Source organism: Notothenia rossii (assembly GCF_949606895.1).
Source record: "Notothenia rossii genome assembly, chromosome: 9".
Lineage (NCBI taxonomy): Eukaryota > Metazoa > Chordata > Actinopteri > Perciformes > Nototheniidae > Notothenia > Notothenia rossii.
In genome coordinates this window covers 30,774,429-30,791,126 of record NC_136907.1, presented here as the reverse complement: position 1 = coordinate 30,791,126, position 16,698 = coordinate 30,774,429, and the positions used below count along the sequence as shown (strand labels likewise).

The window sequence follows — 16,698 nt, the reverse complement described above, 5'->3', positions numbered from 1 at the left end:
GAGAGGATTCCATAAATAAGATCAATAAATCATAGAACTCTACTGTCATAGCAGCATATGTTCATAAATCTGAGTTATGACCAAACTTCATTAAAGGGAATATCCACCCTGAAACAGATGATTTGTTACATGTATTTATGCCACTGATTAAATTCACTTGGTACATCACATTACTCACCACATATTCACTTGAATTCCTAAAGAAAACATGTTCTTTGCATGCCGCAAGGTGAATGAAGATTGTTCTCTATTTTTTATTCTTTGTTCACCATGGAGATTCAGAAACCCTTTATTATTTACAAAAATATGGACAGTGCTGAGAAAAGGCCAAATTAAGATGAGTATAAAATAGAATCCAATAAGAATGGTTAAAACAAAAGGGTTGCAACATTGTGAAAAGCAAGTTAACATATTAAAGTGGTTCAGGCGTTCAAGACACACTTTTTCATCAGGACTTCAAGTTAACACAGTGACTTATTGATACAAATAATCATTTTGTGGGTAAATAAATATAATTTAATCACTAAAGTTAAATTAATTCATGATGTCATCACGTCAAATGGTTCCATAGACACGGAACCAGTGAAAGTATTGATGATGAAGTAGTCATTTTGTTCACTTTTTGTCATCCATTGAGCTGTAATGGACAGCACCAGCTGTGCAATAGAACATGTCTATAATCCATTAAAATATCTCAGGTTTTGTTTTATTTACTGTCTATAGCAGCTGCATGATTTATATCTCATGACATCATCTCTGCAGACTGTCATGCCATGAATTATAGTTACACATTACTACAAAATGAATATGTGTGAATTATATTTTGGGGTGTATTTCCCCTATTGGAAGAGACATTGCTTCTAGCGCCAAAGGTGGCAGCCCTGTCTCACGCAGGCCCTTTATCACACTGTGTTGAGCAGTATCAGTGTGTCTGGAGAGGTGTTGCTGAAGGGGAGCAAAAGGTGTTGAGTGGGGGTGAATCATGTGGGTGGGGTGAGGACTTCAAGATTGTCTGGTCCTCGTGGTTAAGGTGAAGAGTGATAGAAAAATCAGCCCAGCTAAAATCATGAAGACAGTACAAGAGATAGATTTCGCACATACATCTGTTTTTTATAAATGTAGCTCTTTAGAGTGCGGTTGGCAGAGGCCTGAGGGTACCAGGGGATCTTATAAATGATTAAAGCTTGCTTCTTTAGGATTACAAAAGCATTGGAGACCCCAAGCCTGCCCATTGGGCGCTTTCATACCGGAGTACTTTTCCCCGTACTTTCCCTTTTAGTTCCCATAGTTCCTGGGATTTTGCGTTCACACCAAAAAGAGAACTTAGTTCATGAGAACTTTTCCCCCCTTGTCAGTCCCTGCTAGAGAGCAGGTACTTTCCTGGGGAGAAAAAGTTCCAATTTCTGCAAACCACGCCCCGTAAAACTCTGAAAGGTTTTGTGAAGCCGCCATTGTATTTGCTGGCATTAGCATTAGCCCCGCGCACCAACGGAGAGAGAATAATTTATGGCAACACAAAAAAAAATATGGGAGAGGTGGAGTGATGAGGAGGTGTCGGCGTTCTAGCGATTTACTTGGAAGGCTTCAGTAGAAGCCAGTCCCCATCTCCGGGGACTTCGGGTGGCAGGATACGCCATGAAGTTGTTTGCGGCCTTCCAGTAAACCCAAAGCAGCAGAAGAAGAAGTGACGTCAGCGGCTTCACTTGCCTAATCCTCCCTCTGGGACTTATTCCGGTGTGAACACGATCTTCTCTTTAGTTCCATGGGGGAACTAAGTGCTGTGAACTAAGTGCTGGGAACTAAGTGCTGGGAACTAAGTGCTGGGAACTAAGTGCTGGGAACTAAGTAGGCCCTACGGCAAAGTACTTGGTGTGAAAGCGGCTAATGTTCTGTGAAAAACTGCAAAATAAATGCTTTAGCAAAAAGAGTGCTGAGGACTGTTTCTCTCAGACAATCCAGTAAAGCTTGTCATTGTTATAAAATAAATAGTTTTCACTACTTCATGATCGGATAATCATTTATACACCTTAGCATTTATTAAACACACACACACCAAGGACAATCCTTCACATTTCACTCTCAGTTTGAAATCCATTAGCTTAAGAATGGCATGTAAAAATGAAGTGTTCCTTAAGAGTACAATCAACAAGTGGACATCAGAATAATTCAAACCAAAAGTTTTGCTCGTAATTCAAGGAGGATCTGAATTCTAGCCTGCGCTGCCAATTTTCCCTGAAAGGGAACCTTGAAATAAAATCCACTTAAGCCCTGTGTCTTCCCCTCCAGTGTAGTTAAATCCTGGCTGTGTATGGACATGATTACAGAGTGCCACGGGTCTTACATCAGCGCGGAACCTTGACTTCCAGCAGGAAACCTGGTGCACGGGTCAATTATGGCAATACCTTGTTTTGCTTAAAGATGGAGGATGTGTTCTTCATGCTCAAACACACAGGCTGCACCTGAGATTTAAACTGTGAAATAGTCTACATCCACAGTGTAAATAAATAAAACACAGCTTGAAGGAGGTTTCCTGCTCTTGGGGAAGAGAGTAGAGACGGGGTTATGAGCTGATGCTCCTGTGCTGCACATGGCCGCAGCCAGGCCCTGCTGCTGGGGGCCGGGACCTGCTGCTGCTGTTGGGGCCGCAGACGGGACCTGCTGCGGCTTGGGGCCGCAGTCGGGCCCTGCTGCTGGGGGCCGGGGCCGCAGACGGGCCCTGCTGCTGGGGGCCGGAGTCGGGCCCTGCTGCTGGGGGCCGGGGCCGCAGACGGGCCCTGCTGCTGGAGGCCGGAGTCGGGCCCTGCAGCTGGGAGCCGGGGCTGCAGTCGGGCCCTGCTGCTGCTGGGGCCACAGCGGAGACAGATCCGTCGGCTCAGCAGCTGAGATGCTCCTTTCACACTGAACTGAGCACCGACAATCAGGCCTTTGTCAGGGAGGCATCTGCTGTTACAGCTCACAGGAAGAATACATGGGTCTTTTAAAAAGTTCACTCAGTGGGCATCAGTGTTAAAGATAAGGTGGCTTCATGTCAAGAAACACAAAGTGGATTTATTAATTCCAATGTAGCCCTTTGGTATTATGGTTTTATTTATTTTTTTAAATGTTGGTAAGTTATATATTCAGTCTAACATTTGATGCTACATTGCCATTAGCTAACTGTTGTATGTTAACTGTTAACATACACCTTAATGAAGCCATAGAAAATAAAAGCTACTCGTTTCTCATTTTCAGCACAGTAGCAGTTATTGGAATTCCTCTTATAAAGGCCTATACACCACTTTGGAATTTATAGCAAATTATTAACTAACATAATACACTTGTTCTTTAAACAATTACACATTAACCAAAGCACAATGGTATCAATGGACCCTGAAAGCCATGATTTGCATTACTGGTGAATACAAGTTAAACCGGTCTTTCTCACATACCCAGCATAACAGAAAGTTTACACTTTGAGGACAAAAGGTGATTTAAAATAAATATTTAACAGGTATCCTGAGATAAAGTAGCGGTTGTATGAGCTTAACAAACTGGCCTCTGAACACACAGCTGATGTTAAGCAGTAAATGAATCATGGGATAATTTATTCAATACATAATGACCTAAGCTAGAGGGAACTGCCAACATTCAGCCAGCAAGCATGAACACTGGCAGCCCGTTTCAACTTTTCTGTAACTTCTCAAAAATAAAGCAATTTATTTTTTGTAGTTGTGTGTTTGTATTTATCCAAATAGAAATCCTGAAAAATAATAACAGCAAGTGAATATTATCAGCTAGTAAAAACTTGGCATCATTACTATAATACATCCCTGCAACTATTAAGATTCAACATTTACATTTAATTAACAAATGGGTTCATGTATTTTTAGTGGCACATCTGACCAAAAACAGTCATTTCGTCCGAAGACAAATAACAGCCCACCGGCGCCATCTGGTGTTCATTTATAGACATGACTGCAGACTAAAAGGTGTAAAAGTCGACTGTGCATCTAAGCTTTGAAAAAAAGAACAAAAACACAGAATTCAAAACGTCTTTTTTGGAGCATTTTATTACTTTTTTGACAAATATATATGAAGGTTTCCTATTAGGGAAACATTCTTTCAAAAGATACGTTTACAGCAAATTCAATCCTGCAAAGAGACAGGAAACATGATAAATCATCAGGAGACATGATGGTGCTAACCATTTCTATTTGTGCCCAGGAAAGGTAAGGGTGCAATTTAATTATAATGATTTCATGAGAGCGATATAGAAGTCAGTTAACTCCAATGGGACATTTTCAACATCTGAATTATCGTGATACATGGGGTGAATTTATCGTTTCGCATCAAGGCACACAAGCAATGCTTTTTTTTTTGCCAAGACATTGGTCCCATTGGGCAGTAAAACTGTACAAACTACAGAATAAAAAAACAAAACAAAACATAACATAGGGCTTGGTTTGCAGTATAACAACAAAAAGAAATCTCAAAGAACTTTAAATCAGTAATGTACACAGCAATATTGAGTTTAGAACTCGGGACCTCAACAAGTCTCGAGACAGATTAGTTCTTAAGTGTGGTGGCGGTGATATTTAAAACGAATTGCTCAAATCTGCTGCCCGCCACGGAAGACCTGCAACTCTTACAGAGGGTGTAGCTCAGTGAGAGAGCGCTTTTCCTGCAGTATGAATTCCGGTAAGCTTCTTTTTCCCTGCCTGAAGTTGCTCTCCCTCCTTGAAAACGGTAAAATGACCTGGAGTCTGAGGAGAGTTTCAATGTTACTGAAACTTCTAATCTGTGACGTCTTGAGCGTGTCGAGCACAGTGGTTGGGAGATAGCCTGCCAGGGGATCCAACCATTTCTCCCTCCACAACTTCATCTCAGACTGGAGATTGACTTGATCTGGCAAGTCCTCCTTGTACAGGCGGAACACAAGACCACTCAGAATGTTGGTTTCTACTTTGGACATTGCGTAAGGCACAATCTCCAGACACTTCAAGGTATCCAATACCTTTTCTGTGAAGAGGTCGTCAATTTCGGCAATTGAGTGCTCTACAAGCTTCATGCTTATTGATTCTTTGTAAAACTCACTCAATGGCTCTAGAAGCACCGAATGCAACATTGTTACATGGAGTTTAGAAGCCAGCGCGGTGGCTTCCTCAAACCAGGCCTTGTGATGGGTGGCAATATCACTCTTCAGTTGACTGAGGGACGCTTTCAGATCAGACAAATTATTCACAGCATGTAACATATCTAAAGGTTTGCCCTGAAGAGACTGACTAAGCTTTGTAGTTACACTCAAGATGTTCTTATGCACAACTGTTGATAGGATGAACTCAAAGTTTCTGACCGCATCGAAAAACTGTGAAGCTTTCTGCTGGTCTGAAGCACTTCCCTCTCCTTTCAGCTCATTCAGACAGAGCATGACAGCTTCTAAAATATCTACCATCACCTCGTGCATCACATGGCTCTTGTCCCAGTTCTTGATGAGTTTGTCCCTCAGCTCGTTGCCCTTTACCTCATCCTGCTGGAACACGTGAAGGATCACGTCTTCCAGTTTGTTCTGGCGTTCGACATCCTCAGTGAGCCAGTACAATATTTTACTTATGAGAACTGCTCCGTCTGCTGCTTCCTCAGGGGGAGACGATTTAGCCAGCCATACATTAAGAGACAAAGCAGAGCTGACAGTTCTGACAGCCTGGGGGTATTTCTTAGCTATAGCTAAACTTACAGCCCTCATTTGAGCTCCTACTTCACCAACACTCAGCAAGGCCTGGCCTCTACAGTACTCCATATTGAGACCCCACTTCTCTGAAAGGGCCGCCTCAATAGAATCTGCAACAACAACTGGGTCTTCACCGAATGGGATGAAAGCTAGTGTTTCCTCACACTGGATGTCTTCTTTGTTTAAGTACCTGATGCACAACGGGACATAGATCTCACCATCAATTTCAACAGCCTTCTCGGTAATAAATGTAAAGAACTGAGAGTCCCAGAGTTCCTTCAGAATTTGTTCCCGCAGTTGTGGCTCATAGAAAGACACTGCTTCTCTTGGTCCTTGTGCGACCTCCAATATTATGTGCCCATCAGCCGATGTCACCGCCCCATCAGCAGGCTCCTGCGGTAGAATGGAGGAGTCTTTTGGTGCTGCCGCTGTAATGCCTCCTGATTTAAAAATAACGTTAATGCCACACAGAAAGTTAATTATTATTGATCATCTTATGATTACAATCAAATATATTGTTATTCTTGATAATCAAGTTGCCATAAATGGACTTACCACTGTCCAACTTCAGTCTTTGCAAAGTTCCCATCACCTACAAAATATGTAGTCTTATTAGAATGGCTGAAAAGAATGCTATGTTAACTTAAACAACATGATGAATCAACATATAACAATCTTAAAACCATTTTAAATGTACCTGGGAAAGACATGGACTGCTCTCTGGATCGACTTCAATACACTTCTCAATGACCTCTGGCAGTCTCTGCAGAGTTGTGCAGTGAGAGAGAAGCACCACATGATCCACTCTGCTGCCTTTGCATACAGTGCTTTTTAACAGATCCCTCATGGAATTCAAAGTGGTCTTCATCAGGTCCCACTCCATACTGACACTAGGCAGGACAGCTACTAGCCTTAGCAGTGAGGTCACAGTTGGGTGGCTCTTTGACTCAGGATGCACTAGGGTTTCAGCGATGGATGATGGCGGAGCAGCATCCTGGTATTTCTCGCTCCAGACGGTGGCCCATGCGTTGATTTCCTGCTCAGCTGCCTCAGGGTCAGAAACATCCGCAAGGTAGAGGCTGAATGGCTTGTCTGTGGACTCGGGAGGAATGGGCTGGGGATTGCAGGAGGGCAGTAACGACAGGACCGACAGGGCCTTTAAGTGGCTGTCAGAGAAGCTGTACTTCATATCGTGGATGAGACTCCCGAGGAGAGGGACGCTCACATTTTCCCTGTAATATATCTCAGGAGATTCATAGCTGTTGGCTTCCTCTGAGAAGTACACATGTTCAGGAGCTACCTTGATTGCTAGCTGGAATGCCTGCTCAAACCAAGTGGAGTGCAGGGTGCTCACATTTACTAACATTTTGTCAAGAGTGTCAATGATCGAGGGGATTTTTTCCACTTCACAGAGAATGTCAGCAGGGTTTCCACAGCGGAAGACAGTGCTACAGTTACGAAGAGGAGCGCAAGCATTCTTTAAAATCACAAGGGTGACGATGAAATCCATGTTCCTCAGAGCAGTGGAGAGTACTTGAGCATGCATTGACTTTGCTCCTGTAGCACTAGAGCTTACAGCATCTAGGCAGGTGAGGACACCCTCTAATGTGTCAGCAAGTAGGTCAAAAAAGTCCTCTCTCTTTTTCCACCTGGAGCAACATGTTTCTGGGAATTCATCGAGAGCCTCTCTTGGCATATTCAAAAGCCCGTCAACAGCCTGTGCCAGCTGTTCCTCCAGTAAAGGAGATTCATCGAAGAACAGCAGCAGGTCTTCTGTGATATCCAGCATTCTTGCTACTGAAGGGCAAGGCACACTTCCTGCCAGCCAATGGGCAAGGCCGCATGACTCACTGGGTGTCACAACAGAGAGCGGATAGCTCTTGAGGAAATCCAAAGACATTTTCTTCAGGCTTTGATAACCTGAGCCCAGGTGCATGAATGCTTGTCCCCGACATTGAGACATAGGTACGCCCCAGTCTTCAGTGAGAATCTTTGCGAGGTTATTCGCTTGTGTATCAACATGACGGTTTTCATCAAATGGTAAGAAACCCATCAACTCTACTTTTGGAGCAGATTCTCCCACATACCTGATAAAAACAGGCAGGTGGGTCTTGTCAGCAATTCTAACAGGTTTGTCTGTGATAAGTGAGAAGAACGGCGATTCCTGTATTTCCTTGAGTATGACATCTCTGATTCCATTTATGAGGAGGTTCACCATTTCATCATCACCTATAGATGGTGTGCATTTGCTCTCGTTTCCAAACCAGTGGCACAGGCTGAGCTCCTGGAAGAAATGCTCTCCGTCCTCTTCTGAGAGGTCAGAGAGACTGACATTCTTTTTCCCCAGTAGTGTGGCTAGTTTGAATACTGTCGCCAAACTTTGACGATTATCTCCTGAGTGGCCATTCTCATCTGCTGTTTTTATCTCTTGGTCCTCAATCTTGTCAAGAGATTGCTCAATTATGGGCTCTTCAGTTTCCTCCTTGACACAGTCAACTAGATATATCAAAATAAAGCAGAAAAGAAAACAGGAAATGGTTATTACTAAAAGCTACTTTTTATAACTTAGTATGGAAATAGTATATCTATGTTCTCTTGTTAATTAGGAGTCATTAATACATACAATAAGAGTAAGATCTCTAAATAGCCTTACCTTCCATGTTATTTTCTGAGTTCCTGATGAGACTTTTGGATTCCTTGTCCTGTGAATATATACAAAGAAAAATAAACATTAGTCTGATGTTCAAACAATATCGAAATTAGGGATAAAAAAAACAACGAATAAATACTTCTTTTTTTTTATAACAAAAGTATGTACCAGACAAATGCCCTCCAAGGCTTGCGGAGTAACCTTCAGACACTGGGTCACCATGCGGTCCAGGTCTCTGCTGAAGTCCGTGCCCACCTGCAGCATAGCCAGGCACTGGGACCTGACCTTGGGGTTTGTATTTCTCAGGTACTCTTGGAACCTCTTGTGGCGCATTATGACACCGCAGTCCTCCAGTGCTGTGCTGGGAAGCACCGACATGATCCTCAGCAGGGCATTGATGTTCCCAAAGTACTGCATGAGCGGGAGACGCAATGTGTGAAATATTGAGCCTGGTACGGTCACGGATGCAACTTTGGTCTTCCATGTTACCCTCCAACAGCAGAGCTCTGTGAAGAAGTTGTCAGCATCAGGGAGATCTCTGCTGTAGAGAGGGGGCTTTGACTTCAAGCTCTCAAACATGTAACTCACTGTGACTGAGCATGGAACTAGGGAGAGGAAGTTAAGAGCTTCTTTGTGGTCCTCTGAAAAATGATCCTTCACTGCATTGATAAGGTTATCCACCAGGGGCACACTCAAGCCATCTTTGTAAAAACCAACTGGCTTCATCATCCCGTCTCTTGGCATTGCATTTTGGCATGAATCAGGCACTTCAATCTGCACTCTGAGACTCTGTGCCATTGCACAGGCCTCGTCAAACCAGTTCTGGTGAAACACCTTCATGTTGGTTTTTACTCTGTTCAGAGTGGCCACAATACCAGCGATTTGGCAAAGTTGGGATGCGGCACTGAAGTGGTCCTTCTGGAGACCTGCACTCAGCTCTTTGGTGAAAGAGGATGCATTCTTCAAGACCACCATGGCAATGATGAAATCAAATTCCATGACTTTACGGAGGAGGGCCCCAGCCTGGTCAGACACAAAGGCTTTCCATCTCTGTGGGTTATTTTTGATTTTCTCCAGACATTCAACCATCGGCTCTAGCATCTGCACAAACACCTCATAAGAATCATGGTTCTCCTGCCAAAGAGCACAGAACTTCCCCTGTAACTCTTGGACCTTCTCATAGCTCTCTCTGAGACCAAAGGCTATCACATGGTCCAGCTGTTTCTGGAGAGTAGCACTGCTTCCAAAAAACATCAAAACCTCTTCAAAAGTATCCAGGGCTCTCTTAATAGCAGGCACTGGGATGGATTTTGACCACCATGTGTTGAAAGAGTAGCAAGAGCAGTGCGTGCTTATAGCAAGAGGATGAGTCTCCTGGACTTTGCAGGCAAATGCTTTCAGCTTGTAAGAAACATCCCCAGAGCCTAGGTATGCCTGGCCTCTGCAGTTATTCAAATCAAGATTCCACTCAACTGTTACTATTTCCAGAAGACGCTGTCCCATGTCATCACAATCAAGATCTGCCTCAAGGAATCCCATCAACTCTAATCGCATGACATCAAAGCTGTCCACGAACCTCAGGAAAAGTGGAAGATAGTCTTTCTCTCCAAACTTCACAACGCGGTCGATGAACAAGGAAAATAATGAAGTGCCCACTTCCAAGAGGATTCCCTCCCTGACAGCCTTCTCGCACACAGTGAGAACTTCTTTCATTTCAGACTTGGTCACATACTCAACCTCTCCTTCCTGAGCAGAAGCATCACCCTGTGGCCTGCTGTGACTGCTGTACGCAGACGTCACTGCAGTCTGCAAAGCAGATTTAAGAGCATCTCTATCAGTCTCTGCACACTTCAACTCCACAAGCCTTTCAGCATCCATCTCTAGGTTTATGAACTGTAACTCTTCTTCAGTGTCCTTTTCAGCATGGTTCCCATGGGATGCACCTGAAATAAGAGGTAAATAGGTCTTACAGCTAAATACTTCAATCCAAAAAGCATTTACTTCCAAGAAATTTTTTAATATATTGTCCTGTTTTAAGCTTAAAATAACCTTATTTAATGTTTACATTATGTGATAGAATGGTTGCACGGTTAACATAACTTTAAAGTCATCTCACCTCTGGATTGCTTTTCCTTTGTGTCATCATCCTGTAACAACACACACAAAGTACATTTTAATTTCAGGTAGAACATTTATTTTAGAGCAATAAAATTCCTGCTTTTCAAAATCCACTAACCGTTTGCAGCAATTTCAGGATGTCTGGGTGTTTCTGGACATATGAATCCACTATTTGTTCAACATTGAAATGCACATCTTGGTTCACGTAGACATATGCCATGCTGCATTTTCTTTGGTCTTCTGGTGTGGCTTTAAGGTAGGAATGGCACCTCTCCAGTACCATATGGTATTGACCATACACATCTGCCTCTGCATTCACACATGGAACAGTGCCCAACACCCGCAGCAGGCTCTGCACATTCGGGTAAAAGCCGATATCTGGAATCTTGAGCGTAGCAAACACTGTGGTTGGTAAGATCCTGCGCTTGCTCGCATGCTTCCACTTCACTTCCCAACATCCAAGCTCTTCGTAGAATGTGTCAGGCCTTGCAAGGTTGTTCAAGTTGGCGTCTGCTACTTTATCCCTGCGAATGCTGAAATTGTGGTCAGCCATGTAAGATGGGACTAACGAAAGCCATCGGAGAATCCTCACCATCTCTGTGCTAAACACTCTCTTCACTTCTGCAACAAGATACTGCAAGATAGGCCGGCTTAGGGTTTCCCTGTAAAAGTCCTCCAGTGGCGCTTCAGTGGCGTTTCCTTGGTCCACCTCTGGTTTAGTGACCTCCACTCCAAGCTTCTTTGCTCTGCCAACTGCATCGGAAAACCACTTCCTGTGGAATATTGCAAGCTCCTGTTGGTATTTGCTTACCAGCTTTAAGGCATTGGAAATGGTATACTGCAACGTACTGCTGATGCTTATTATTCCCCTGAGACTGGAGTTGAGTATGCTCACACAACAGAGGGTGTTCTTTAGAGCAATAAGTGTGATGATAAAATTGAAATTCTTCAAAACGGGTTTGAGCTTGGCCATCTGTTCAGCAGTATCTTCATCTACCTTTGAAATCATCTCGTTGATGCAGTTCAGGAATGGCTCCAGGATGTCCAACATGGTCTGGAAGGCATCCGTGCCATATTCCCAATTCTCACTGACAGCTGCCTTGATCCTGTCTACTTCCCCTTTTATATGCCCATAAGTCATCTGGATCTTTCCCTCCAATCTTTTCCACAGCTCTGGGGTTCTCCTGAGTAACGAGGCCACCTCCTCTACAGTGTTGGCAACATTTTGAATCGAGGGAACAGGCATGCAGCGAATGATCCATATGTTGAAGGCATATGGGTCACTTGGTGACAGAACTACTTGCGGGAACTCCTGCAGAATCTTTGAGGTCAGGTCTCGCATTTTCTGACACATGTTGCCCGTCACCAGATAGGACAGCCCTCTGCAGTGCTCCATCCTCAGCCCCCACTTGTTTCGCAACTCTGCGAGAAGCACGTAAAACAGATTATCTGCATCCATGTCACATGGTAAGAACCCAATGAGGTGCTTTTGTGGGAACCCATCTACTGTGACGGACCTTACGAACACTGGGATCTGATCCTTCCCCTCTATACTTGTCACATCCTGAAGCAGGATGGAAAAGAATCGTGCCTGTCGGAGGCTGTTTTGGATCTCCTCCCGCATGAGGTCTTCACTGAACTGGAGAATTTCTTTCTTTTCAATTTTCTCCACACAAATACGATTGAGAGCCTGCTGCCCTCTCGAACCGCTGATTGGCTCATTGGTGATGTTTGAACCATTTATGCTGAATCCAGTCAATGCCAGGATTTCTTTGAAATAGACTTTTAGAGTCTCTTTTGCTTTAGAGCTAGCTACATCCTCTGGTGTTTGGTTCTCCGTTTGCAGTTCATGCAATTCAGTGTTGTCTTCAGGATCGTCTATCCTCTCCTCAGACACCTCTGTTGCTGCCGTGTTTTCTGATGGAAAAAAATATATATAAAAGGCTGAGGTGATTTTAAATGCTAACCATATAAGTGAATACATATTCACAAGAGGGTCTGTTTCATTCTAACATAAACCAAAACTCTTAAATAACAGTTACTGTACCTTTTGATTTCTTCACATAGCCGGTTTCCTCTTCAGACTAGAAGGAAGCAAATTAACGATTTTAATATTTAGTCTCTTAGTGTCTAAAATGTGTAAAAGATTTTTGAAAGATTTAGCAAAAACACTTACAGGATCTCTTGCTCGTTTCCTGTTGCAGGTTGATTGATTATTCACAGGTGAGTCAAATATTGTTGGAACAGCATCGTCCCTTAAGACACAACTGGAGGCGCTCTGGTAAACAACAAGCAGAAGATCACACTTTTATCTCAATATTCTATGTGAAATGGGGAGATTCCTATTAGGATGATAACTAAAGATACATTGGGCCTGGGCCTCACTGGGTGTAAAATAAGAAAATGACTACAACATGTTTACATTAACAAACTAACTAACCAAATTGTTTTTATACTGTTTGAAAGGAAGTTGAATAGATAATTGAAAATCCCTAAAATAATACTCATTATATATTATAATGTATTATTATTATTATTTCCCCCTTGTGTAAGAACAAAAGACACATTAGAAAACACTGGTTCAACATCACAAGCTTCCCAAAGATAGGAGATATGTCTTAGCTGTTGTATTGAAGTGCATTAGATTTCTAAGGTGTTGCTAATAAACAATGTGGTATGTTTATCACCAAAGACACCATCTTTATCAAAACAGCTGAACCAGGGTTTTGCACAGTGAACTGTACGCCTGCTGGGCCAGAATAAAACCCAAGCTCCAGCATCAGGGATGTCTTTTTTAGATTTTCTTCTTTTAACTAAAGTGTATTACATAAGCAGCTAACTCTATTTAGGAAAAACTTAGTTCCTAGGTTGTGTGTGTATCAAGAGTGAGCCTGTACTGTTTGCTTACTAAAAAAAGCACTAGTGGTGGCATTTTCACAACAACTTTAGGATATAAATACATATTATTATTATTATTATTATTATTATGATGAACACAAAAAGGACAATGTATCTTCTTCTTACCTGATAAGAGATGACAGCGGGCTCAAAGTGCTTTGCACACAGTTTGTACAGCCTGTGCAGCTGCTCCGGAGGCTCTGATGCCAGGTCTGGGCGATGACAGTTGTGTAACCATTGTTTGCATCTGAAAAATACAGAGAGAATGTGAATAACTTCCATGTGTCACAACCACAGACTCAATCATTTCAAACAAATTCAACATGCATTATATCTGTACTCTAAATATCTGAAATGATGACGTGACAAACAGACATGAGCGCTCGAAGGTTGGTCAAAGTGTTTGCTTTAAGGTCAACTGTTCATCGTGATTCCCCAATTTAACTTTGGTGAAGCTTTACATGACTAAATATGAACTCTAATATTCTTTCTAACCCAAAGACAACGGGACTTACAGACCACTTATTAGATTGTTTGGTTATGAAACATCTATAGTATGTAACTATGTATGTATGGTTATGACAAATTAAAAGGCAAGAGAAATTCACCCAAAGCAGTAGACTTATAATACATTTAAAAGCCATAATTGTCTTATTTCAGAGCATAAAATATGCTTACTGAGCAAAAACAATGAGGTTGATTGAATACAGACACTATATTATGTCCTTGGTCCAAACCACTGTACCGTATGCTGCTCTTTAGTCAAATTGAAAATTGCTAATGAAAGACTTATTTAATGACTATTTCCGAACATTTATAGTCACACATAACATGCGTACACAACCGATCTGATACACCCAGGGATTCTGCTTTGGTCAGCTGCACTTGCAACAACCCTGCCTGTGTTGCAAAATAAAGGGAAGAACTGAGTTGGGAGTGACTGCTCAAACGCCTTCTCCATTTCACACAAGCCCTTTGCATTCATTTGCAATCATTCTTGTCATTCTAAAAATTGGACTATTCTCAATTCAAATAACTTTATTGGAATGAACAAGTCATGTTGTTGCCCAAGCATTTTACAACATATTCAAATATTAAATGTAAAGCTGTCACATATGCAAGTAATATAGTCCCACTGATGCAGTTCTTTCGTTAAATGTTGTACAATACACTACAGTTTTCAATGCTGAGTTTAATTTAAAAGTAATCTCTCTCAAATTATGTGTATGGAAGCATGCTCAGAAAAGGGTGGATTAAAGCAAATAAGGTAATTTAACTATATGTAACACAATACAAAGTGGATGCCATATTAAAAAAGAGCCAACAGAGCAAAGGAGGGGAACAAATACTAACTCTTGCCGGAATGGATGTAAAAAAAAGGTTCACACCTATGGTTCACACCCGTTGCTCTGATACTGTTAAAATGCTAATCTGCAGCTGTCATGCCGAATCATAGTCCTTCCATTTATTACATTTTATGCAACATAAACAAATTCATTTGTACGAGACAATTTAAATCTCAAAGTTAAACAAAAAAAAACAGGATAAAAAGGAAGGGGGCGCTAGACTGCTGTTTATTCACCTGATAAAAATACGTAAATAAAGTTTCACCTGATATTGTTTACAATGAGGTGTGTTGCAAAATGACTATAGACTGTGTGCAGTTTCGAACGCAATAGCGTAAATTAGCACTTCCAATGCGTTGTATTTGAATTGAGCTGAACTAACGTCAGTGTTGCTAATGTTACCGCACTATGGAGACGGTAGGTGTCGTGTACCGATGGCGATTTAAATTACAGCACAAAAAGTTTTAAACTATGGTTTATCTTTGTTTGCGACACAACCAAACACATATATGAAGTGAACATCAGCTAATATCCAACGTTAGCGTCGGTTGGCTGAGACTGAATGAAAGAACGGAGTGTATTTCACACGGACTTTTCTTTCTAGAGTAACGCTAGTCTGCGCCATTTTCGACAGAGTTGTGTCACTGTTAGCCATGATGTTAGGCTAACGCCAATGCTAACAGTGGCTAGCTAACACATTCATTTTGCATGCTCAGTGGCTCGTTTTTCACCCACATCCCAATGAAATAAGCACAACTCTTACCGCTCTAGATCCAAAGGAAAGCTGAAAAGTGGAGGGGAGTTTTCGGAATTCCCTCGCTGGTAATCACAGTTGGCTGCGGCGCAGCAGTCAGTCATTTTGAACTGCAATGTTGCTAGCTAGCAGGTTAGCTAGCTTAGCTGGCGGTTGCAAGCTGGCAAGCCTACTGTGTGTGAGCAAACCTGCTGGAGAGTCTACAGAGCCATGCCTTGGGCAAAAGCTGCAACCAACGCACTTGTATTTCAACGTATTTGTTTGCTTAATGTCTCTTTGGTAAATTAATAAGCCACTGATTCCATGCTTTAAAAAAGTTGATGTTGCGTGTTGAGCCAAGAGTCACCGAAAGCGTGTTATCCTATCAACCAGGAACTGGTCCGTGTAGTACAAAATGTTCACCAGCAGAGGGCAGAATAGCACCGTCACACTGTGTCAAAGAGTTTACTTGCCAAGATAGTTAATATCCTGTTCTGGTTCTATTCCAACCGAGAGATAAGTGCAAGGGTGTTTTTTAATGTTATGCAGCACCAAAGCAATATATTGCGGAACGTGCATGCATATTCCATAGTATATTCGCAAAATGTATAATTGTCTATACGTGTATCTATGTTGTGTTAATGTGGGTTTGTACATATCAACACAACTCAAGGATTATATAAAATGGCATGTATACGCTCTTTGTTTTTTGTAGTTTATAAAGGATATTGCTTTTTCGCTGAAGAAACAGCATCAACTTTGTTTTTGTTTCAATCTTGGTCTGTGTTAATTGAATTTATTATAAACATCACTGTTACGTTGATATCTTGTAGTGCAGCCGTACTCTTGAATTGATTTCATACTCTTTGATTTCGATGTTTGCAGCTTCCTCTGCACATATTTTGTCAAGTAAGATGTGGTTCATTTCCCTGTTTTCCACCACAGATCCTGGATACGCACCCTACGTATTATTCGGTAGATCATTTCAATCTCGGACCATGTGTCCTAAATCCCATTTAGCACACTTTTCGACCATCTTTAAATTCAAATGAATTTAACTGTGTACATGTAGGTTTGATCATACATTAAAGTATTTTTGTTTTCATGTTTCTAGGCAGAAAATAACAGAGTACACTGACTGGAATCTACTGTGTAATGAGTACGGAGTTTGTTGTTAAATATGTGTTTCTCTGAATACAACTTTCAGTTATACTAAAAACTTTCACTGGCTATGGTCTATTGTTTT

The 16,698-nt window shown here is 42.0% G+C and overlaps 1 protein-coding gene across 1 annotated transcript; it reads right to left on the bottom strand.

Moving 5' to 3' along the window:
* Positions 1 to 4,031: 4,031 nt before the first annotated feature.
* LOC307018545 (uncharacterized protein) lies at positions 4,032 to 15,872 on the bottom strand. Its single transcript, XM_079648827.1, has 11 exons — positions 15,483 to 15,872; positions 13,500 to 13,620; positions 12,652 to 12,753; positions 12,523 to 12,559; positions 10,594 to 12,392; positions 10,474 to 10,504; positions 8,526 to 10,300; positions 8,361 to 8,409; positions 6,405 to 8,203; positions 6,263 to 6,299; positions 4,032 to 6,147 (listed from the first exon to the last, which is right to left on the bottom strand). The coding sequence occupies exons 1-11, from the start codon at positions 15,575 to 15,577 to the stop codon at positions 4,625 to 4,627; spliced, it is 7,368 nt and encodes a 2,455-aa protein (XP_079504953.1). The 5' UTR covers positions 15,578 to 15,872; the 3' UTR covers positions 4,032 to 4,624.
* Between the last annotated feature and the right edge of the window lie 826 nt (positions 15,873 to 16,698).